Genomic DNA, 24,333 nt, shown 5'->3' with positions numbered 1-24,333 from the left:
AAGTAAGGCTGGGCTTGTAGCTTGAAGGTAGAATGCCCCTCCATGCCATCCCCAGTACCACACACAAAAAATTGAAATAAAAAATAAAAAGGGCTGGGGATATAGCTCAGAGGCAGACTGCCTCCCAGTAGCAAAAACAAACAAATAAATAAGTAAATGAAATAAGAATAAAGAAATGAGTGACTTGGCTGGAGCCCCCTCCTAAGTCTCTTGACAGCGTCAAAGATGCGCCTCTTCCTAGCTCGGCCTGGCTGCAGCTCCTCCTCTGTCTCTTTCTGGACCACAGTCCTGTGAGCTCACATCTGGATCTGGGGTGAGCTGGTGGCTGTGGTGGGTTGGGCTGTTGCCTCACATTCCTCTTCCTCTCGGGTGTCATCTCTGAGGGCTGCCTGCTTGGCCTGGAGCCACGTCATGCTGCCAGGGGAAGCTTGAATCCCCCGGAGGAGCTGGTCCCAGGTGTGGGCCTCTGAGTCAGCGGCCCAGGCCGCGTCTTGTCCTCGTGGGCCAGGGGCTCCTCCCTCCCCGGCCTTTCTCCCTGTGTGCGGTACGCGTCCGATGTGCAGATGGAGGCGGAAGCCGAGCCAAGGTAAATACTGACTCGGCCAAACACAAGATAAATACAGGCAGGTACAAGGAGTCCCAACACATTAGTGGGTCAGGAGGCGGGCAGGGTCCTGCCATCCCGAGCCATTACCTGAGAAGGGGATTTTTGGTCTGTGTCATTTGGGAGGGGAGTTCAAGAAGGCAGCAGAGGGCAGGGCTCTGAGCCTGGCTTGCCGGCCCGCTGCAGGGTGCAGCATCCCTGGCCCAGGTGGCGAGTGGTCCCAGCTGGGGAAAAAGAGAGAGTCAGACAGGGCAGCACCTTACAGCTGTAACTCATCAGCCAGGGCTCAGGGGCACATGCCTGTCATCCCAGTACCTGGGAGGCTCAGCAATTTATGGAGGCCTTCTGCAATTTAGCAAGACTCTTAAAAAAAAAAAAAAAAAAAAAAGGAGGAAGCCAGGCGTGGTGGAGCACACTTGTAATCACAGTGCTTGGGAGGCTGACACAGGAGGATCTTAGGTTCACTGCCAGCTTCAGCAACTTAGTGAGACCCTGTTTTAAAATAAAAAATAAAAGCCACGCATGGCGGTACACACTTGTAATCCCAGCACTTGGGAGGCTGAGACAGGAGGATCGCGCAGGTTCGAAGCCAGCCTCAGCTACTTAGTGAGGCTCTCGGCAACTTAGTGAGACCCTGTTTCCAAATAAAATATAAAATAGGTCTGGGAGTGTAGCCCGGAGGTAGAAAAGCCCTTGGGTTCCACCCCAGTACCACACACACACGCACGCACACACACAAAGCTGGGCATGGTGCCGCATGCCTGTGATCCCAGCACCTGGGAGGCTGAGACAGGAGGATCACAGATTTGTGAACATTGAGCAAGCTAGCGAGACAATTTCAAAACAAAATACAAGCTGGGCGTGGTGTGGGCGCACTCTTGTAATCCAGTACTTGTGAAGGTGAGACCAGAGGATCTGATTCTCAGCCAGCCTCAACTACTTAGTGAGAACCTGTTTCAAAATAGAAAATAAATTAGGGCTGGGGTATAGCTCAGAGGTAAAATCCCCCTGGGTTCAAACCTGAGTGACACACACACATACAACATTTTGTTTTATTTGTGTGTGTGTGTGTGTGTGTGTGTGTGTGTGTGTGTGTGGTACTGGGGACCCTAGTTTTTATTCTTTATTTTGAAGCAGGGTCTCACTGAGTTGCAAAGGGCCTCACTAAGTAGCTGAGGCTGTCCACGAACCTGGAACCTCCTGTCTCAACCTCCCAAGTACTGGGATTACAAACGAGCCCTTTTTTTTTTTTTTTTTTTTTTCGTGGTACTGGGGGTAGAATCCAGAGGCTTTCTACCTCCGGGCTATACTCCCAGACCTTTTTTATATTTTATTTGGAAGCAGGGTCTCACTACGTTGCTGAGAGCCTCACTAAGCAGCTAAGGCTGGCTTCGAACCCGTGCGATCCTCCTGTGTCAGCCTCCCAAGCGCGGGGATTACAAGCGTGCACCACCACGCTCGGCTCTTTTATTAATTAATTAATTTATTTATTTATTTTTGGTAGTACTGGGGGTGGAACCCAGAGGCTTTCTACCTCCGGGCTATACTCCCAGACCTATTTTATATTTTATTTGGAAACAGGGTCTCACTGAGTTGCTGAGAGCCTCACTAAGTAGCTGAGGCTGGCTTCGAACCTGCGCGGTTCTCCTGTCTCAGCCTCCCAAGCGCGGGGATTACAAGCGTGCACCACCACGCCTGGCTCTTTATTTTTATTTTTATTTTTTGTGGTACTGGGGATGGAACCCAGGGGCATCTGACCTCCGAGCTACACCCCCAGCCCTAGTTTTTATTCTTTATTTCGAAACAGGTTCTCACTAAGTTGCGGAGGACCTCTCACTGAGGCTGTCCGTGAACTGTGATCCTCCTGTCTCAGCCTCCTGAATGCTGGGATTATAAGCATGTGCCACCATGCCCGGCTACCAGGGTCTCACTGAGTTGCAAACAGGGTCTCACTGAATGGCAAAGATCCTCCCTAAGTGGCTGAGGCTAGCTGTGAACCTGTGTTGTGACTGCCCTCGCCCTGCAGGTTAGGAGGACTGGTCCTTTGGTGGAGAATTCCAAGAGAAGTCTCCGAGATCCCTGGGGACCTGTCCTGCGAACCCCCCGCCCCCCCAACATGGGACCAAAGTCTGCATTTGTTTGTCTTTGCACACCAAGTCCCCTGGGTCTCCCGTACCTCTCCTCACAACCACCTGCTTCCTGATCCCGCCCCTCAGCGCTCAATGGGGACCTTTAATTCCTCTGGGCCCTGTCTGAAATTCTGTGCCCCTGAAATCGGAGAGGCTGGCGGCCGTCCCGGGCCCTGAGCTGTGCCCTGTGCCCCGAGGAGCAGCAGCGGGGCTGGGATTAGCGGGCACTAGTTAAGCCTGTGTCCTCGGTGACTGGCGGGCCAGGCAGCCGCTTCTCTGCTTATATAAATGGGGCCCGGAACGGATCTTGTTTTTGTTGGCAAGGGGTACAGTGTGCTGCAAGAGAACTGAGAAATCTGTGTCCCTGTGTGCCTGTTTTTCTCTAGTTATTGACATTTGCAAGTTTACACGAAGAGGAAAAGCTGAGAGGGATCACAAGGCTATTTGGGTTTCTTCTTCTCCTTCTCCTTCTAATTCTCCTTCTCCTTTTTCTTCTCCTCCTCCTTCTTCTTCTCCTCCTCCTTCTTCTTCTCTTCTGAGACTCAGGGTCTTTCTATGTCTGAGCTATACCCAGTCCTTCTCTATTTTGTTTTATTTTATTTTTTGGTACTGGGGATAAAACACTCCCAGACCTATTTTATACTTTATTATTTGGAAACAGGGTCTCACTAAGCTGCTGAGAGCCTCACTAAGTAGCTGAGGCTGGCTTCGAACCTGCGCGATCCTCCTGTCTCAGCCTCCCAAGTGCGGGAACTACAGGCATGCGCCACTATGCCTGGCCAGCTTTTCTGCACCTAGTCTTAGGTCTTGATGGGGAAGACCCCCACTTTCCAAAAGCTGTGCTGTGAGTCCCCTCTCTGGGGTGTCTGGGCCCTGGGGACTGGGGTTACTTGGGCTATGGCGGCAGATGTGTGGGATTGCTGGCTGGGATTTGCTAGGATTGTGTTTTCTTTCCCATGAGGATTGGGAGGCAAGAGGGTGGTGGGAATTTCCTTTCCCAAAAGCTTTCCAGAGAGAGAGAGAGAAAAGTGTTTGTCTGGGACTTGGGATGGCCTGGCTGTCTTCCTCTTCCCAGGGCATCACCTATTAAAATAATCCTAGCCAGGCCCGGTGGCGCACACTGGTAATCCTAGTACTTGGGAGGCTGAGACAGAAAGATCATAGGTTCGTGGCCAGCCTCAGCTACTCAGTGAAACCCTGTTTCAAGGTAAAAAATAAAAAGGGCTGAGGGTATAGCTCAAAGATAGCACACTCCTGTGTTTGATCCTCAGTACAAAATCACAAGCCAGGTGTGGTGGCGCACGCTCGTAATCCCAGTGCTTGGGAGGCTGAGACAGGAGGATGGAGCAGGTTCGAAGCCAACCTCAGCTACTTAGTGAGGCTCTCAGCGACTTAGTGAGACCCTGTTTCAAAAATGAAGAATAAAAAATAGGGCTGGGGATATACCTTGGAAGTAGAACGCCCCTGGGTTCCATCCCCAGTACTGCTAAAAAAAAAAAAAAAAAAAAAAAATCACATCCAGTATAACATCTGTGTTTCCGGCTGGGTACTATCTGAGGTGAGTGTCGTGATCCTGTTCTCTGAGGCTGATGGCCTGGGGTGCTTGCAGGAGTGGGGCTAGGTGCTGCAGAGAAGTCCAGATCGCTCTGCAGGGAAAAACTAGGACCGGGTCTCTGGGGACGTGGAGCCGTCTTTGGTTGGATAATTACACAGTTTGTACTTTAACTTTTTAAAAATTATTTTTGCAGCATTGAAGGTGGAACCCAGGGTACATTCTACCTCCGAAATATACCCCCAGACCTATTTTTTTCTTCTTTCTCCCCCCCCCCCCCGCAGTACTGGGGATGGAACCCAGGGGCATTCTACCTCTGAGCTACACCCCCGGTCCTATTTTTGTATTCTTTATTTTGAAACAGGGTCTCACTGAGTTTCAAAGGGCTTCACTAGGTAGCCGAGGCTGTTCGTGAACCGAAATCCTCCTGTCTCAGCCTCCCAAATGCTGGGATTACAAGCGTGCGCCACCAGACCGGGCTTTTCTTCTTTATTTTCAAACAAGGTCTCACTGAGTTGCAGAGGGCCTCACTAAGTCGCCAAGGCTGGCCGGGAACCGGATCTTCCTGTCTCAACCTTCCAAGTATTGGGATTACAAGCAGGCTCTTTCTGCTCTCAGACACGCACTTTGTATTAAAGGACAAAGCAAGGCAGGGGATCAGCCCCAGCCAGAGACCCGGGGACTGCATCTCAGCCAGACAAGATACAAAGTGCACTGGAGGTTCCAGGAGGCGCTCTGGGGAGGGAATCAGGAAGCCACAGGGAAAGGCTTAGTCCCTGGGCAGGCCAGTCCCATTTTTTCTTTGAAGCCTAGGATGTAGGGCACTCCCTACCTGCCCTAGAGGGCCTTGGCAAGGACCAAGACGACTGGAAATCTTGGGGTGCTCCTTCCTCGCTCTGACTCGGGGGCGCCTCGTGATGTGGTAGGAACAGGGAGAGGAGTTGGCCTCATCTTAGGGGGACTGGGAGGGGCGGCCGGGCGCCCAGCCTGTGTGTGGCTGAGATTGACCCTGTATAGGTGCTTGGCCCTCACAGGCTCTGCTCCATCCTTCCCCTGTTTAAGACACTCAAAGCCCCTGCCTCTCCTGGATTCCTGCTTCCTCATCCTTTTTCTTTTTTCTTTCCTTCCTTCCTTCCTTCCTTCCTTCCTTCCTTCCTTCCTTCCTTCCTTCCTTCCTTTTATTTTTTTTGTGGTACTAGGGGTTAAACCCAGGGGCATTTCTACCCCTGAACTGCAACCCCAACCCTATTTGAGTTTATTTTTTTCTGATACTGGAGGTGGAACCCAGGGGGTTTCTACCTCTGAGCTACACCACCAGCCCTATTTTTTTATTCTTTATTTTTTATATATATTTTTTGTGGTACTGGGGATGGAACTCAGGGGCATTCTACCTCAGAGCTATACCCCAGCCCTATTTTTTATTCTTTCTTTTGAAACAGGGTCTCACTGAGTTGCAAAGGGCCTCACTAAGTAGTAGCTGAGGCTGGCCGTGAACCGCGATCCTCCTGTCTCAGTCTCTCAAATGCTGGGATTACAAACGTGCGCCACCGCGCCCGGCTTATTCTTTATTTGGAAATGGTCTCGCTGAGTTGCGGAGGGCCTCACTAAGTAGCTGAGGCTGGCGAGGCTGGCTGCGAATGCCTGGCTTCCTGTTCTCTTTTTGTGGAATGCTAATCCTTGTAGCTCCATTTACAAAATTCCCTCCTATCTTGAGGTTCTACTCAAGTTTCCCTTCCCCTTTCAGAATGATTCGTCCCTTTTCTTGTCTCCTTCAATGTCCCAGGGACATTTATTTCAGGAAGGACTGAATTATAGGGAGTTTTTCATTCTCCACCGGGTTCTACAGAAGTTAAACATGAGAACAATGCAAAAAAGGTGCCTGTGATCCGGGCGTGGTGGCGCACGCTTGTCATCCCAGCATTTGGGAGGCTGAGACCGGAGGGTAGGGGTTCGAAGCCAGCCTCAGCTACTCAGTGAGGCCCTCTGCAACTCGGTGAGGCCTTGTTTCAAAATAAAGAATAAAAAAAAGGGCTGGGTGTGTAGCTCGAAGGTAGAGTACCCCTGGGTTCCATCCCCAGTACAATAAAAAAATAAAAAAAATAAAGAATAAAAAATAGGGCTGGGGGTGTAGCTTGAAGGTAGAATGCCCTGAGTTCCATCTTCAGTACTGCCAAAAAAATTAAAAATTAAAAAAAGGGGTGTGTGTGTGTGTGTGTGTGTGTGTGTGTGTGTGTGTGTGTAAATCTGTGTGTCGTGCTCCTTCTGGGATTAGGAACTCCTGGCCCTATACATCCTGATGCACACAAAAAAATCTCGAATTCTTGAGAGAGGACGGGCACAGGCTTGCCAACTTGACTCCAGAAGGCTTCGGGGCGAAGGGGGCCGTGTGTGGATTCACCTGCCACGCCCGGCTCAGGGTTGCAGCCTGGGCCACCGGGCGGGGGATTCACAGTGCGGCCTGGCAGGAAGGGGCACGGCCTGGCAGGAAGGGGCACGGCTGGCTCCCTGTGCCTCTGCTTCCTGTGGGGCCCTCCTAGGGAGCGTCCTGGTCCGCAGAGAGGGAATAGACCTGGACAGACAGATGGATGGACCGTATGGAGGAACCCAGGCAGAGCCCAAAGGTGGTGCGTGGCTTCTACCTGGGCATCAGGCCTTTAAAGGAGGAAGGCTGAGGGTGCACGGGTGGTTGGGACACAGCTGGTACTGCTCTCGACCTAAGGTATCTCTGAGGCTGCTTGTCTTGAAAAATCCACCGACGAGCTGGCCCTGGTGGCGCACACTTGTAATCCCAGCATTCGGGAGGCTGAGACAGCAGTCAGGAGGTTCACGGCCAGCCTCAGCAACTTAGTGAGGCCCTCCGCAACTCAGTGAGACCCTGTTTCAAATTAAGAATAAAAAAAAAAAAATTGGGCCCAGGGTGTAGCTCGGAGGTCGAATGTCTCTAGGTTCCATCCCCAGACCCGCAAAATAAATAAGTAAGTAAGTAAGTAAATAAATAATAAAACTGTAGGTTGGTAATAGGAAGAGAAAGAGATGAGCCCTACATGGGAAATTTGGAGAGGAGGCGGGAGGCACCCGGAGGGCCGCCATGGGTACCACGCTCTGCCTCAGGGCGGCTTCTCTGGCTGCCAGCCTGACAGCCCGTGAGGATGGCGGGGCCCTGACTCAGCTTCCAAGTCACAGCCCTGACTCAGCATGGGGTCAGGAGGCAGAGGGTGGCGGTGGCCGTGTAGGTGGCGGGCAGCGCTGCCCCCTGTCTTAAGCTAGACCTTCCCACGCGGTCTTTCTTGGAACCAGTCAGCTTACGGTAGTGTTAAGGACCAAGTTAACACAGCGCGCTTTACAGCTGCCAGCGCACACGCGTTTCGAAGGCGGGCTGCGATAGGAAACACTTGGCTAATGGGTGGCTTATCATTAATCATCCCCCGTTTAAAAAAATAATAGTGACTCAATTTTCAAGATTCAGAAAACTATTACTCAAGTTCCTTGGCAGAGAAAGTGGCCATTATGTTGTTTCTGGCTGCTCTGCTTTTGTGGAAGAGGGGGAAAAAAAAGAAAGAAAGCCTTTTGATGTGACTTTCCCCTGAGCGTCCATTGTCAGAGAGCGCAGGGACAGAACCCTCTGCATTGTCCAGGCCGCTGGCTCTCGGCACCCGCCGCCATCTGAGCCCGCGGGCTGGGGGAGATGGCCGGAGAGGCCCTTTGCTTGGAACTGGCAAAGGCGGAAGCCGAAGAGAGCTCACGCTGCCTCCAGACTCGTTTCTGCTTCCGTGGCTCCTCCCGTGAAGAGCTGGCTCCCTGACCCCAAAGTGGGATTTGTCCTAGTGCGGATTCTGAGATATCACTTGGACCCTGTGGAGCCGTGACTGTCGCCCTTGGGAATCTCCTGTGTGGAGACCTTGTCCCCACGGGCACCGCTTAGGCTCCCCCCTACATCAAACAAACACGTATTAAGCACTTACTGAGTTCTCTGATGCGTAGCTAGCAGCAATTCACAGGCGCGTAGTCATGGCCAGGGTGGGGAACCTGTATTTATGGTCATATACCTGACTTCCCGTCAGATCCGCCTTTCCAGAAACGTCAAGCCAGGTGATTTTGTTGTTGCGTGCACATCATAGAATTTCACAAACCTTGTCCTCTTGATAGCATCGAGAGATGTAGTCAATAGCTGGACCTGGTCATTTCAATACTTGGGAGGCTGAGATAGGAAGATCGCAGGTTCGAGGCCAGCCTCAGCTACTTAGTGAGGTTGTCCGCAACTTAGTGAGACCTTGTTTCTAAATAAAGAATAAAATAGGGCTGGAGGTGTAGCTCAGAATTGGAATGCACCTGGGTTCCATCCCCAATACTGAAAAAAAAGGGGGGGAGGCTTAGAGGATGTCTCTGCAGCCGGGCAGGGCCGGTGCCAGGCCAAGCTGTCTCTTTCCCCAGGGCCTGGTCTAGTCTCTGGGCTGCAGCTGTGTCTGTCTGGGACAGCCAGGCCGTCACGGTGTGGGGGGCGGCCCTATTGGGGGCCACTCATTCTTATTCCCTCCTCTCCTAAGTGTGAGAGGAAAACTCCTTCCAGACAGAAAGCTTGGCAGGTCAAAGAGAAGGGCTTCTGCCTATCCACAGACCCAGGAGCCCGGATGGAGGGGAAACAGGGCAATTTCTCAGGCAGCTGCTGGCCGTCCTGAAATATTTTTTTTATTCTTTTCCCTTTTCTCTTTCTTTCTTTCTTTCTTTCTTTCTTTCTTTCTTTCTTTCTCTCTCCTTCCTTCATTCCTTCTCTCCTTCCTTCCTTCCTTCCTTTCGCAGCACTGGGGATGGAACCCAGGGGCATTCTACCTCTAAGCTACACCCCCAGCCCTATTTTTTATTCCTTATTTATTTATTTATTTTGGTGGTATGGGGATCCTGGAAGCCCTTCTACCACTGGGCTATACTCCCAGAGCTATTTTATATTTTTATTTGGAAACAGGGTCTCTTAAGCCAGCGCGGCTGGCTCCGAACCAGCACGATCCTCCTGTCTCTGCCTCCCAAGCGCGGGGGATTACAAGCGTGCGCCACCACGCCCGGCATTTATTCCTTATTTTGAAACAGGGTCTCACTGAGTTGCAGAGGGCCTCACTAAGTAGCTGAGGCTGGCCACGAACTGCGATCCTCTTGTCTGAGCCTCCCAAGGACGGGGATTGCAGGCGTGCCCTGACTCCTGGCTCAAGCCCCTGTGATCCTGAGGCTTGTGTGCGTGCTGAGTCTCACTTGGCTGCCTGGCATCCATTCCTGGGGGTCTTCCCTCGCTCACGTGTTGGTCGAGTGCTCAGCGGCCCCTCTAGGTGCCGGGCAATGTCCCGGGGCTGGACCATGGCGGGTGCCCAATCTTGTGGTGCTTGGGATCTTGTGAGGGGAGGACAGCCTCTGATTGGCCATCGCATGGTGGCGTGGAATGGGGGGGATGTGGGGAGAACATGGGCCAAATCCCAAATCCAGCTGGGGGGACACTCTGGGAACGGATTCATGGCAGTGACCTGAAAGAGGAGGCATTATTATGGGATGGGATGGTGAAAGAATGTGGGTAATGATTTGAAGGAGCCTAAGGGGGCCCTTGGGGTGCCGGTACTGAGGCCTCACCGTCTCCGTGCATCTGAAATGAAGTCCCCTTTCCGGTGGCTGCGGGCCTTCTGAGCGTTTTCTGCCTCCCAGGGGTGCCGAGCGATGTGCTGACCAGCCTGCCAGGGGCCAGCGTCACCCTGACCTGCCCGGGGGAGGAAGCAGGAGACAACACCACCGCCACCGTTAACTGGATGCTGGCCGGTCCCCATCACAGAACGTGGGCTGGCGTGGGGAGGAGGCTGCTTCTGCGGGCCGTGCAGTTCAGTGACTCTGGGAACTATTCCTGCTACCTAGACGGCCGCCCAGCTGGGAGCGTGCGCTTGCTGGTGGACGGTGAGTGGTGGTCCCAGAACCCTGCTGTGGCTCCCGGTGGGGCGGGGGGGCAGCTCCAAAGCTGTGAGCCGGGGCGTGGGGACGCAAACCTGCCATCCCAGCGCTTGGGAGGCTGATACAGGAGGATCGCAGGTTTGAAGCCAGCCTCAGCACTGTAGCCAGGCCCTCAGAAACGTAGTGAGAGTAGTCTATTTCCAAATTAAAAAAAAATAGCCGGGCGTGGTGACGCACCCTTGTAATCCCAGCATTTGGGAGGCTGAGACAGGAGGATAGCGGTTTGTAGCCAGCCTCAGCTACTACTTAGTGAGGCCCTTTGCAACTCAGTGAGACCCTGTTTCAAAATGAAGAATAAAAAATAGGGTTGGGGTGTAGCTTGGAGGTCAAATGCCCCGAGTTCCATCCCTAGACCAGCAACATAAATAAATAAATAATAAATAAATAATAAATAAATAAATAAATAAATAGGGCTGGTGATATAGAAAGAAAGAAAGAAAGAAAGAAAGGTAGGTAGGTAGATCTGTGCACTCCAGGAAGATTCCCTGGGTCCTTTTTGCAATGTAGTACTGGGAATTGAACTCAAGCCCTCTACCACTGAGCTAACATCCCCAGGCCCCAGCCCTTTTTGTTATTTATTTATTTATTTAGTTAGTTAGTTAGTTTTTGTAGTACTGGGGATTGAACCTCCGAGCTACACCCCCAGCCCTATTTTTTATTTTGTAATTTGAAACAGGGTCTCAAAAGTTGCAGAGGGCCTCACTAAGTAGCTGAAGCTGGCTATAAACCTGTCATCCTCCTGTCTCAGCCTCCCAAGCTCCGGGATTACAAGTGTAAGCCATCATGCCTGGTTACTTACTTATTTTTTCGCTATTATGGAATGAACCCAGGAGCATTATACCTCTGAGCCGCATCCTTAGCCACTTATTTTTTAATTTTTATTTATTTATTTTTATTTATTTTACGGTACTGGGGATGGAACCCAGGGGCATTCTACCTCCGAGCTACACCCCTAACCCTATTTTTTATTCTTTATTTTGAAATAGGGTCTCACTGAGTTGCAAAGGGCCTCACTAAGTAGCTGAGGCTGTCTGCGGACTGCGATCCTCCTGTCTTGGCTTACCAAATGCTGGGATTACAAGCGTGCGCAACCACGCCCGGCTTATTTTTTTACTTTTTAAAAAAAAATTTTATGCCGGGCGTGGTGGGCACACTTGTAATCCCCACGCTTGGGAGGTGGAGATAGGAGGTCTCGCAGGTTCAAAGCCAGCCACGCTGGCTTAAGTGACCCTGTTTCCAAATAAAAACAAAAAGTATAAAATAGGTCTGGGAGTGTAGCCCAGAGGTAGAAGGGTTTCCAGGAACCCCAGTACCACCCCCCAAAAAAAAATTTTTTTTTTTTGTTTTTGCATTGCTGGGGATGGAGGCCATTTATTTTTAATTTTTATTTATTTTGCAGTACTGGGGATGGAACCCAGGGGAATTCTACCTCCGAGCTACAGTCCCAACCCTATTTTTTATTCTTTATTTTTTGAAACAGGGTCTCACTGAATTGAGAAGGGCCTCAGTAAGTAGCTGAGGCTGTCCTCAAACCATGATCCTCCTGTCTCAGCCTCCCAAATGCTGGGATTACAAGCGTGCACCACCACGCCCGGCTTCCAGCTCTACTTATTAAAATTTGAAACATGGTCTCACTAGGTTTTGGGGGGTCTTGCTAAGTTAATGATAACTGCTAAATTTGATGCTAGTAGTATCACATTTGGGATCCTCCTGTCTCAGCCTCCCATGGACGGGGATGACAGGCGTGTGCCACCATGTGGGGAGATTCTTACTGCCTTAGAATGTATAAGAGAGGTTCCTCCCTCCGTTGCCCAAAGGTCCAGGTCTTGGCCTGATGGAGGCCTGATTTTGGGTCCCATTTCCCAGCCTCTACTGGGTCCCTTGAACTGGCTCTGGTGCAGCCTTGGGTCCGGTGGGGTTGCCTGGGCCGGGAGGCCATGCTGCTGGGCCCGCGCCCCCGGGAAGCCCCGCGGCTCCTCAGCCTGCCTGGCTCTGCTTGCAGCCCCTCCAGAGGAGCCCCGGCTGGTCTGTTTTCGCAAGAGCCCCTTCCATAGCGCCATCTGCCAGTGGAGCCCTCGGAACACCCCCTCCCCGACCACCAAGGCAGTGCTCTGGGTGAAGAAGTTGTGAGTAGTTTGGGCTGGGCTGGGTGTCTAAGTCTTTCTGTGTTCACCCAGGTTCTCAAAGGGAAGTGGAACTGGCCAGATTCCGAGTGTGTGTGTGTGTGTGTGTGTGTGTGTGTGTGTGTTGTTTTTATGTTTTGTTTTGAAATGGGGTCTTGCTAGGTTGCTAGGAGTCTTACTAAATTTCTGAGTCTGGTCTCTAACTTGTAATCCTCCCGTCTCAGCCTCTCCTCCACCCCGAAGTACTGGTATTATAGGCATGGGCCACCACACCTGGCTTGTTTTTTTAATTTTAATTTTTATTTTTTTGAGTTACTGGGGATGGGACCCATGGGAGTTCTACCTCCGAGTGCCACCCCAAGCCCTATTTTTTATTCTTTATTTTGAAACAGGGCCTCACCGAGTTGCAGGCAGGCCGTGAACCTGCAATCCTCCTATTTTAGCCTCCCAAGTACTGGGATTACAAGCATGTGCCACCACACCTGCCTTTTTTTTTTTTTTTTTTCTTTTTTTTTCTTCAATTTTTTTTTGGCAGTATGGCGATGGAACCCAGGGGCATTCTACCTGTGAGCTACACCCCCCCAGCCTTATTTTTATTCTTTGTTTTGAAACAGTGTCTCACTGAGTTGCAGAGGGCCTCACTAGCTGAGGCCATCCACAAATGCGATCCTCCTGTCTCAGCCTTCCAAATGATTTTTTTTTTTTTTGAGACAAGGTTTTACTAAGTTACCCAGGCTGGCCCTGAACTTTCCATCCTCCTGTCTCATCATTCAGAGAAGCCAGGATGATAGGTTTGTGCCTTTGTGCTAGGATAAGGGATTTCAAAGTTTTGCCAGTAGAAAATAATTTCTGGAAACTCAGTGTGGTGGCTCACGCTTGTAATTCCAGCGCTTGGGAGGCGGAGACAGGAGGATCGCGCAGGTTCAAAAAACCCTATTTCCAAATAAAAATATAAAATAGTTCTGGGAATGTAGCCCAGAGGTAGAAGGGCTTCCAGGAACCCCAGTACCACAAAAAGAAAGAAGGAAAGGAAGAAAGAAAGAGAGAGAGAGAGAAAGAAAGAAAGAAAGAAAGGAAGGAAAAAAATAGGTCTGGGAGTATAGTTCTGAGGCACAAGTCCATTGGGCTCAATCCCCAGTACCTCACACAAACAAACAAACAAACAAACAAACAAACAAAAAGGAAAAGAAAAGAAAGAAAAAGAAAAACAAAAGACATTTCTCCATAGATATTCTGGCATGTTCCACAAACTGGCTGATAGCCACTGAAAACCTATTTACATTTTTTTCCCCCCTGGTGCTGCGGACTGAACCCAAGCTACACCCCCCAGCCTTTTTATTTTTTTTATTTTGAAATAGAGTCTTGCTAAGTTGCTGAGGCTCCCCTCACATCTGCAGTGCTCCTGTCTCAGCCTCTCAGGTACACCACTGCCTCTGTTCACCTATTTTTTTTTTTTTTTTTTTTTTTTGGCGGTACTGGGGATATAAACCAGGGGCATTCTGCTTCTGAGCTACACCTGTAGCCATATTTTTTATTCTTTTTATTTTGTTTTTGTTTGTTTTTGTGGGTCTGGGGATGGAACCCAGGGGCATTTGACCTCTGAACTACACCCCCTGCCCTATTTTTTATTCTTTATTTTGAAACAGGGTCTCACTGAGTTGCGAAGGGCCTCCCTAAGTAGCTGAGGCTGGCCGAGAACCGTGATCCTCCAATCTCAGCCTCCTGAATGCTGGGATTACAAGCGTGCACCACCACACCTGGCTTTCTTTTTATTTTGAAACGGGGTCCCATTGAGTTGCAAAGAGCCTTGCTAAGTAGGTAAGGCTGGCCACGAACTGCTATTCTTCGGTCTCAGCCTCCCAAATGCTGGGATTACAGGCATGCGCCACCGGCTGGCATTCTACTTCTGAGCTCCACCCTAGCCCTATTCTTTATTCTTTTTTTCCCCTCAGTACTTGGGATGGAACCCAGAGGCATTCTACCTCCAAGCTACACTCCCAGCCCAGCCCTATTTTTATTTATTTTAAAACAGGGTCTTAGTGAGTTGCAAAGGGCCTCACTAAGTAGCAGAGGCTGTCCACAAACCAATCCTCTGGTCTCAGCCTCCCGATTGCTGGGATTGCAAGTGTGCACCACCACGCCCGGCTTCCTCTATATTTTTACATTTATTTATTTATTATTTATTTTTGTGGTACTGGGGACTTTTTTTTTTAAGATTTAAAGAAGTTTATTAAAAAGATAGAAATACGGAACACAGTTACAGCCTCATGCTACCCAATGTGAGGTGGTGTTTCAAACGAAATCACCCAAGTACTGGGGATGCTGACCGTCCCCCTGGACTGCTGTGCTGACAGTGAGGTGTGGAGGGGCCAGGCGCTTAGCTCCCAGCTCTCTGCAGGCATTTTGAGTGAACTTTGCTTTGAAATGAGGGAAGTGTGGGGGGGACCCCAGAGCCGCCCAGGCCCTGCGGGACCCTGGGCGTCTGAGGGTGAGAGGAGCCCCAGGAAAGAGGACGGGAGCCTTGGGCTTTTTCCTCGGGCAGGCCCACTCTCCAGCCTCAACTCTTCTTGGGGCTCCTTCCACAGGAATCTGGAAGGCTCTGTATCTGCCCGGGAACCCAAGCCGTGCTGGGACTGTGAGAGCCCCGCGGGCACCCCAACGGGGCCCCTGCCCCCCAGCGCCCCCAGTGGGCAGCAGGGATCCGGCCATCCCAGGTGAGGTGGGGGGCGGGCCGGGCTGGGTGGCTCACAGGGAGGGAGGGCTGGGCTTCCCGCTGGTGTCTCATGCCAGGGCCACCGTGACAGGGCAGTGGCCGCAGCCGTCTGATGTACCCACGCTGGTGGGAAGCCGATGGGGTCTCGGCTTCGGGATTAGGTGGGCTGGTATCTGACGGACCTGCCAGACCTCAGTCAGAAACTCTGCCACCTCCCTGCCAAGCCCTCTCTACGCTTAATACCTGATATATATAATAGATGTATTTCAAAATAAAATCCATAAAAAAAAATAGGGCTGGGAGTGTAGCTCAGAGGTAGAATGCCCCTGGATTCCATCCTCAGTACTGAAAAAATAAATCCATTTGAGAACAGAAGCTCAGAAGTTACATAACTTAGGCAGTCACATATCTACTGAGAATTGATTGTCTGGAAGCCAGACACGGTAGCGGGTGCCTGTCATCCCAGCAACTTGGAAGACTGAGGCAGGAGGATTGCAAGTTTGAGGTCACCCTCAGCAACTTAGGGAGGCCCCGTCTCAAAATAAAAATAAAAAGGAGTTGGGCAGAATGGTACAACACCTATAATCTCAGTGTTTTGGGAGGCTGAGACATTTGAGGCCAGCCTTAGCAATTTAGCAAGACCCTGTTTCAAAGTAAAAAATAATAATAAAAAAAAAGAGCTGGGGGCTACAAGCTCAGAGGCAGAATGCTCCTGGGTTCAACCCCTAGCACCTAAATAAATAAATAAATAGTTTGAGGGTGTATCTCAGTGGTAAAACAGTGGCCTATCATGTAGGACGCCCTGGGCTCAATCCTCAGTCCTACAAAATAAAACAAAATGAAGACCAGGTGGTGTGGAGCTGGGATTCAGGCCCTGGGGTCAGATTCAGCGCCTGGGCCTCCTGACCTTCCCTCCCCTCTTGGAAAAACCCCGAAAGCAAGGGAGCGCCCTGTGCTTGTCTTGTATCCAGCAGCCAGCAGGACCCAGTGGACGAATTCCACGTACCGTGCCAGTATTCTCAGGAGTCCCAGGCCTTCTCCTGCCAGTTGGCAATCTCAGAAGGAGACAAAGCCTTCCACATAGTGTCCCTGTGCGTTGCCAACAGTGCCGGGAGCAAGTCCAGCAGCCGGGAGGCATTTCAGGGATTTGGAATTGGTAAGGATATCATCCCCATCCCAGGCAACTTCTTCCTCCTCTGCCTATCCCTCTCTCTCTCTGTCTCTGTCTCTGTCTCTCTCTCTTTCTGCCTCTTTCTATATTCTCTCTCTCTGTCTCTGTCTCTCTCTCTCTCTTTCTCTTTCTCTTTCTGTCTCTCTGCCCCCTCTCTGTCTCTTTCTATCTTCTGTCTCTCTCTCTGTCATGGTATGGGAGAGCTACTCCCCAGCCCTTTTTACTTTTTTTTTTTTTTGGTGGTACTGGGGTTCCTGGAAGCCCTTCTACCTCCAGCTACACTCCCACAGGCTACACTCCCAGACCTATTTTTATACTTTTTTATGTGAAAACAGGGTCTCTTAAGCCAGCGCGGCTGGCTTTGAACCTGTGTGATCCTCCTGTCTCTGCCTCGCATTCGCGGGGATTACAAGTGTGTGCCACCACGCCTGGCTACTTTTTATTTTATTTTTTGAAACAGCATGTCTCTAAGTTGCTGAGAATCTCACCACATTTCTGAGGCTGTCCTTGAACCTGTGACCCTCCCAAGTACTGGGATTACAGGATGCACTACCATGGTGCCCAGCTAATATGTTTTCTCCTCTTTTGACTTAATATTCTGTAAACACAATGCAGAGGAGCGGGGAAGGGTGGTCAAGGGCACTGGCAGCCAGAGGCTTTTGGGAAATGCTTACGGGGGTGTTAAAAAATGAGGGTTCCGTCTACATGTGCATGGATGGGTATTTGGAAGGCTGAGACAGGAGGATCGTGGTTTGCGGACAGCCTCAGCTACTTAGTGAGGCCCTCTGCAACTCAGTGAGACCCTGTTTCAAAATAAAGAGTTAAAAAAATAGGGCCGGGGGTGTAGCTTGGAGGTAGAATGCCCCTGGGTTCCATCCCCAGTACTGCATAAAAAAAAAAAAAAAAGTACATGGGATGTAGCTCACGTGGGGAGTGGCCCAGGCTGGAGGTGGGGTCCTGCCGGACGGGGGTCTGCAGAGCCCTCCTCTCCTCTGGACCCTCTTTGCTGCTGCAAAGGGCCTGTGCTTCCGCTCCACAGTGCGGCCTGACCCGCCCACCAACATCACAGTCAGCGCCATGAGCAGAAACCCCAGCTGGCTCAACGTGACCTGGGAAGACCCCCCCTCCTGGAACTCGCGCTTCTACCGGCTGCGGTTTGAGCTGCGGTACCGGGCTGAGTGGTCGAAGACATACACAACATGGCCGGTACGTCTGTCCATTTCCCAGACGCAAAAGATGGGCCCTAGACACTCGGGGGTGGGTCGGAAGGATCCGAGAAGAAAAAAGTGGGTTCTAGGACTTGCTTTACATCTTCCTCCTTTAAGAACCTCAGTTGTATCCGGGTGTGGTGGCGCACGCTTGTCATCCCAGCATTCGGGAGGCTGAGACCGGAGGATATGGGTTCGCGGCCAGCCTCATCTACTTAGTGAGGTCCTTTGCAGCTCAGTGAGACCCTGCTTCAAAATAAAGATAAATAAATAGGGCTGGGGGTGGAGCTCAGAAGTAGAATGCCCCTGGGTTCCACAAAATTAAAAAAAAAAAAAAAGAAGAAGAACCTCCGTAATCTCATTCATAAAATGGGAATAATCATGCCCTGGGTGGGGGGGCTTGGTCTCCAGGTGCATCATGGGCCGTGATGCCCAGGATTCTGTGCATCTGGGAGTGGGGACAATGACCCACATCCGCAGCCCGCGTGGCCCCAGGGTCGCTCCAGCTCTCCGTGAGCCCCACCGGGAGGCGGGGTGGCCAGCGATGCCTGGTCCCTGTGGCGCGGTCCCGCCCCCAGCCACCGTGCCCCTCTCTCTCAGGTTAAAGATTTGCAGTATCACAGCGTCATCCGCGACGCCTGGCATGGCGTGAGGCACCTGGTGCAGATGCGGGCCCGCGAGGAGTTTGGACTCGGCCTGTGGAGCAGATGGAGCCCCGAGGTCACGGGCACCCCTTGGACAGGTACCCCGTGGGCACGGAGGGCAGACGGGAGGGGCCAACTGTGTTGGAATGGCAGCAAGCTGGGAGATGAGGCCCCCAAAATAGCAGCCCGTTATTTGCTCCTGTTTGTGGGAACCAGCATAAGCCAGCTGCCACCGGCCCTGGAGGGACCACGGGGGCTCTCTGCTGTCTGATGGCTGGGGCTGGTAGTGGCTGCCACCGCTTCTCAAGGGCTTCTCTCCTTCTTGTAGGCCAGCCCAAGGCAGGGGGGACCGCCCCAAATGCTGTTGCGGGGGGCTGCCAAGCATCACGGGCAGCCAGGCTTAGTGGTACACACTTGTAATCCCAGGACTTGGGAGGCTGAGACGTGAGGATTGCAGGTTCGAAGCCAGCCTTGGCAATTTAGAGAGCCTCTCAGCCACCTACTGAGACCCTGTTTCCATATAAGAAATAAAATCAGGCTGGGGGTGTAGCTTGGAGGTAGATTGCCCCTGGGTTCTATCTGTAGTACCGTCAAAAAATAAAAATCACAGGCACATTAATTTATGACAATTACTAATGCTTCTTAGTTTTGAAAACATAGTAAGACAGGTGCGGGGGCACACACTTGTGATCCCAGTACTTGGGAGGCTGAGACAGGGGGATTATAGTTTTTCTTTTTGCTTTTTGGTACTGAGGATGGAACCTAGGGTCATTCTACCCCCAAGCTACACCCCCAGCCCTATTTTATTTTTTATTTTATTTTTTTATTTTTTTGTGGATCTGGGGATGGAACCCAAAGGCATTTGACCTCCGAGCTATAACCCCCGCCCTATTTTTTATTTTTTATTTTGAAATAGGGTCTCACTAAGTTGCGGAGGGCCTCACTAAGTTGCCGAGGCTGTCTGTGAACTGTGATCCTCTGGTCTCAGCCTCCCAAATGCTGGGATTACAAGTGTGTGCCACCACGCCCGGCTTTTTTTAAATTTGGAAACAGGGTCTCTCTAGGTTGATGAGAGTTTCACTACTTGTAGAGACTGTGTTCAAAACTGTGACCTCCTATCTCAGCCTCCCAATACTGGGACGACAGACGGGCATCGCCATGCCCAGCTTGAGGATTGTAAGTTTGAAGCCAGCTTCAGCAATTTAGTGAAACTCTGTTTCAAAATAAAAATTAAGCCGGTCGTGGTGGCGCACGCTTGTAATCCCCGCGCATGGGAGGTGGAGACAGGAGGATCGCACAGGTTCGAAGCCAGCTGTGCTGGCTTAAGAGACCCTGTTTAAAAAAAAAAAAAAATATATATATATATATATATATGTGTGTGTGTGTGTGTGTGTGTGTGTGTGTGTGTCTGGGAGTGTAGCCCAGAGATAGAAGGGTTTCCAGGAACCCCAGTACCACCAAAAAAAAAAAAAAGGAAAAAGAAAAATATGAAGAAGTTATTAATTATTGCCAATATTCCTTCTTTTTCTTTCTTTTCTTCTTTCTAATATTGGAGAATGAACTCAGAAGCATTCTCTTCCCGAGCTATACCTACTAGACTTTTATTTTTTATTTTGAAACAGGGTGGTCTCCGTAGGTTGCTGAGGCTGGCCTGAAATCTTGAGATCCTCTGGTCTCAGCCTCCCATGTACTGGGTCCAGGCATGCACCGCGGTGCCCAGCTTTATTTACTTGTTTATTTATTTGAAACAGGGTCTTGGTCTGTTGCCCAGGCTGGTCTCAACTCCTGGGCTTATTTGATCTTCTTGCCTCAGTTTCTCCAGGTGGCCTGAACCACGCCCATCTTTTTGATGGTAGCCATTCTTATGGGTATGAAGTGTAATGTCATACCCATGTGGATTTGATTTTCATTTCCCTAATGATTAACGATTAGCTGAGCATCTTTTCCTGGGCTCATTGGCTGTTGGTATATCTTCTTTAGAGAACGGTTTATTCAAGTAGAAGTTATTTATTTATTTATTTATTTATTTATTTATTTATTTATTTATTTTTGGTGGTACTGGGGTTCCTAGAAGCCCTTCTACCTCCGGGCTACACTCCCAGACCTATTTTTTACATTTTTATTTGGAAACAGGGTCTCCTAAGCCAGCACGTGCAGCTGGCTTTGAACCTGCCTGATCCTCCTGTCTCTGCCTCCCAAGCGCAGGGATTACAAGAGTGCGCCACCACGCCCGGCATAGAAGTTATTTCTTAAGTGACCTCACTCTGGTCGTGCCAAGCCTACTGTATCCTCTGGGTTCAGCCTCGACGAGTCTGCTCTCTGAATGTCCTCGAGTTCACAAAGGTCCTGCCTCTGGCGGAACATGGGGTAGCAGGGGCCATACGACCAGCTCTGGATCCAGCCCTGGGCTTTCCAGCCTTGGTCACATGGTGGAATGGGCACAGGAGGGAACCAGAACCCTTGGTTCTTTCTCACATGGGCAGGAGAGTCTGAGCTCCCTCTTCCCACACATGAGCAGTGGGGGGACATATCTATTATTTATTTATTTATTATTTATTTATTTGTTGTACTGGGGAGTGAACCCCGAGGTGTTCTACCTCTGAGCTACACCCCCAGTCCTATTTTATTCTATTTTTGTAGAATTGGGGATCAATCCAGGGGCATTCTACCTTCCAAGCTACACCCCTAACTCTATTTTTTATTTTATTTTTTTAAAATTTGAAACCAGGCATGGTGGCGTGTGCTTGTAATCTCAGTACTTGGGGGGCTGCCAGCCTCAGCTACTTAGTGAGATCCTTTGCAACTCAGTAAGACGCTGTTTTCAAATAAAGAATAAAAATAGGCCTGGGGATGTAGCTCAGAGGTAGAACGCCCCTGGGTTCTATCCCCAGTACAAATAAATAAATAAATAAATAAATAAATAAATAAATAAATAAATAGGGCTGGGAGTGTAGCTTGGAGGTAGAATGCCCCTGGATTCCATCCCTAGTACTTAAAAAAAAAAAAGCCAGGCATGGTGGCACACACATAATCCTAGCACTTGGGAGGCTGAGACAGGAGGATCACACAGGTTCGAAGCCAGCCTCAGCTACTTAGTGAGGCTCTCAGCAATTTAGTGAGACCCTGTTTCCAAATAAGTTATAAAACAGATGAGGTAGAAAAGACCCTGGGTTTCATCCCCAGTACCACACACACACATTCCCCCCCCAAAAAAAAGAAAAAAAAAGAAAAAGAAAAAGAAAAAAGAAAAGAGGAGCCTGGAACATCAAAGTGTGGTTTACAATCAGTGGGGTTCATTGGCTCCTGGCTGTTTAGACCTGTATCAGTGGGCTTCCTGACCCCAAGGACTTGTGGCTTTCAAAGCCCTATCTCCCAGCTTTTGTGTGGAGTTGCAACTTCTGGTCACGTTTGGAGGATTTTTATGAGTCCAGTGAAAAAATAGACTTTTAGCTAGGCCTCAGATATGGTCCTAGTGACTCAGGAGGTTAAGTTTGAGGCTGACCCTGTCTCAAAATAAAATAAAATGAAATAAAATATCTATTGCAAATATGAAGGGGTTAGCAGTTAAGGTATAGTACTGCTTCTTGGGACAAAGTGAGAGGGACTATGAACCCCAGAATTGCTTTCCTGGGTACCATCCTGGACCCACTGAGTGGGACTCTGGAGGGAAGGAAGAGCCCATCATTTGGGAAAGCTTTCCTGGTGATTTTAATTCAGGCTGGGCCCCTCACAGGGTGCCCTACTGTAGCTCAGTGTGGTACGACTGTGGGGCAGGCAGCTTTGCTGGGATGAAAGGTCTGAGTAGGGCAGGTGCTGCCCCCTGTAGGCTGGGCCTGGTAGCACAGGCTGTGGACAAGTACAGCCTTCTGTATGAGCCCATGGGTGTGTTTGGGGGATCCCAGATTCACACTGTCTTGGGGTCTCTGCTTCAGCCAGCAAGGCCAGGATCCCCTCTCAAACAAGGATCCCTAATTCATCCTCTCCTGGCAGGGGTTCTCCCTGACCGATTGCACCTACATCCAATCTGGAGCCCCCAAGATCCCTTCTCAAAGTGAGCATGAGCCCAGCATGGTGGCGCATTCCTGTAATCCTAGTACCTCGGAGGCTGAGATAGGAGGCTCTCACATTTGAAGCCAGCCTCGGCAACTCAGAGAGACCTTGATACCAAACAAAAATAAAGTAAAATAGAGCTGGGGGTGTAGCTTGGATGTAGAATGCCCCTGGATTCAATCACCAGCCACATACACACACCCACAACAAAAGAGAAAAACCCCACAAAAACCAACCAACCAAACAAAACACCCAAAGTGAATGTGGGACAGAGTGCCCAGAAAAAGCCCATTAGGCATAAGGGGGATAATAATAATAATAATAATTATTATTATTATTATTATTATTATTATTTTGCTTATCAAAAATTCCTTTAGGCTGCATGGTGGTGCATGCCTATAATCCCATTTCTTGGGAGGCCAAGAGGATAACAGGAGGATAACAGGTTCCAGCCAGCCTCGGCTACTTAGTGAGGCCCTCCACAACTTGGTGAGACTCTGTTTCAAAATTTAAAAATAAAATAGGTCTGGGGGTGTAGTTTAGAAGTAGCCCCTGGGAGTGAGGCGTGGTGGTGCACGCTTGTAATACCAGCATTCAGGAGGCTGAGACTGGAGGATCACAGCTTGCGGAAAGCCTCAGCTACTTAGTGAGTCCCGCTGCAACTCAGTGAGACCCTGTTTTAAAATAAAGAATAAAAAATAGGGCTGGGAGTGTAGCTTAGAGGTAGAATGCCCCTGGATTTTATCCTCAATACTGCCCCAAAAAAGCCGGGCGTGGTGGTGCACGCTTGTAATCCCAGCATTTGGGAGGCTGAGACCAGAGGATCGGGGTTTGGGAACAGCCTCAGCTACTTAGTGAGGCCCTCTGCAACTCAGTGAAACCTGGTTTCAAAATAAAGAAAAAATAGGGCAGGAGGTGTAGCTCGGAGGTCAAATGCCCCTGGGTTCCGTCCCCAGACCCGCAAAAAAAAAAAAAAAAAAAAAAAATACTGCCAAAAAAAAAGTAGCCCCTGAGTTAAATCCCTAGTACCTTCCCTCAAAAAAACAAAACAAAACAACAAAAACAAAAACCTCTCATAATCCCTAGGAGTGGAAACCACAGGAATTGGAAAAAGTGCAGGAGGTTGGTCCTCGTAGGCCGTGACCCTGAGGCCAGGGCGGGGGACCTTCTGCTAGACCCCTGCAGCTTGGTGCTGTCTTCTCCACCCTCTCTGCCTCCCACTCATGGGGGTGCTGTCCTCAGCACCCCCCAAGCAGGACATTGTGAGGTTAGGAGCTTGGCTGCGGATTATTTTTCCTTTTCTGCTTTTGGTGGTTCTGGGGATTGAATCTAGGGCTGTTCCTTCTTTTTTTGCAGTACTAGGGATGGAACCCGGGACATTCTACCTTTGAACTACACTCTTGGTCCTATTTTTTTAGTCTTCTTTTTTTTTTTTTTTTGAAACAGGGCCTCGCTAAAGTAGCAATCCTCCTGTCTCAGTCTCCCAAGCGTAGGGATTACAAGTGTGCGCCACCACGCCCGGCTTCTCCAGCCCTTTTTAAAATTTTTATTTTGAGACAGAGCCTTGCAAAGTTCTCTGGCTGTCCTCACATTTGCGGTCCTCGAGGCCTCTGCCACTCCCAAGTGGTTGGAATCACTGGCAAGTGCCACTGTGTCTGGCCTTTTTTTTTTTTTTTTTTTGTACTGGAAATGGAACCCACGGACTTTCTACCTCCGGGCTATACTCCCAGACCTATTTTATATTTTATTTGAAAACAGGGTCTCGCTAAGCTGCCGAGAGCCTCACTAAGTAGCTGAGGCTGGCTTCGAACCTGCATGATCCTCCTGTCTCCGCCTCCCAAGCGCGGGGATGACAAGCGTGCGCCCACGCCCTGCTCCTGCGCTGGCTTTCACGGTGCATTTCTGCAGCGCTCTCACTCTGCCTGCCCCTTGATGTGGCTGCCCCGCGTTCTTCTCAGTGTTCTGTTTTCTCAAACCTGGCGGCCTTGGTCGTAGCTGCCACCTGGTACGCACCGAGCACTGGTTTGGCCAGACTTGGGTCTAGCTGCCGGCCCCACCCCCTTGCTAGTCTGGCTTTGGGGAAGTACCTAACCGAGCCCCAGGCGGCTTATTTATCAAGTGGGAGTAATAATGCCTGCTTCAAAAAACCCCCAAAACCTG

General features: G+C 50.2%; 1 protein-coding gene across 1 annotated transcript in view; it reads left to right on the top strand.

Moving 5' to 3' along the window:
- Positions 1-24,333, top strand: part of IL6R (interleukin 6 receptor) — a gene marked incomplete at its 3' end in the record, with an annotated part of 48,354 nt that overhangs the window by 10,682 nt on the left and 13,339 nt on the right. The window contains exons 2-6 of the mRNA XM_080691583.1: positions 9,968-10,210; positions 12,267-12,390; positions 16,075-16,256; positions 17,311-17,477; positions 18,080-18,221. Of these exons, the coding sequence (XP_080547709.1) occupies positions 9,968-10,210; positions 12,267-12,390; positions 16,075-16,256; positions 17,311-17,477; positions 18,080-18,221 (858 nt within the window). The remainder of the gene's footprint in view (positions 1-9,967; positions 10,211-12,266; positions 12,391-16,074; positions 16,257-17,310; positions 17,478-18,079; positions 18,222-24,333) is intronic.

Source organism: Muscardinus avellanarius, assembly GCF_963383645.1.
Source record: "Muscardinus avellanarius genome assembly, chromosome: 3".
Taxonomy (NCBI): Eukaryota; Metazoa; Chordata; class Mammalia; order Rodentia; family Gliridae; genus Muscardinus; species Muscardinus avellanarius.
Note: the sequence above shows the minus strand (reverse complement) of the source record. Positions and strands in the feature narration are given on the sequence as shown.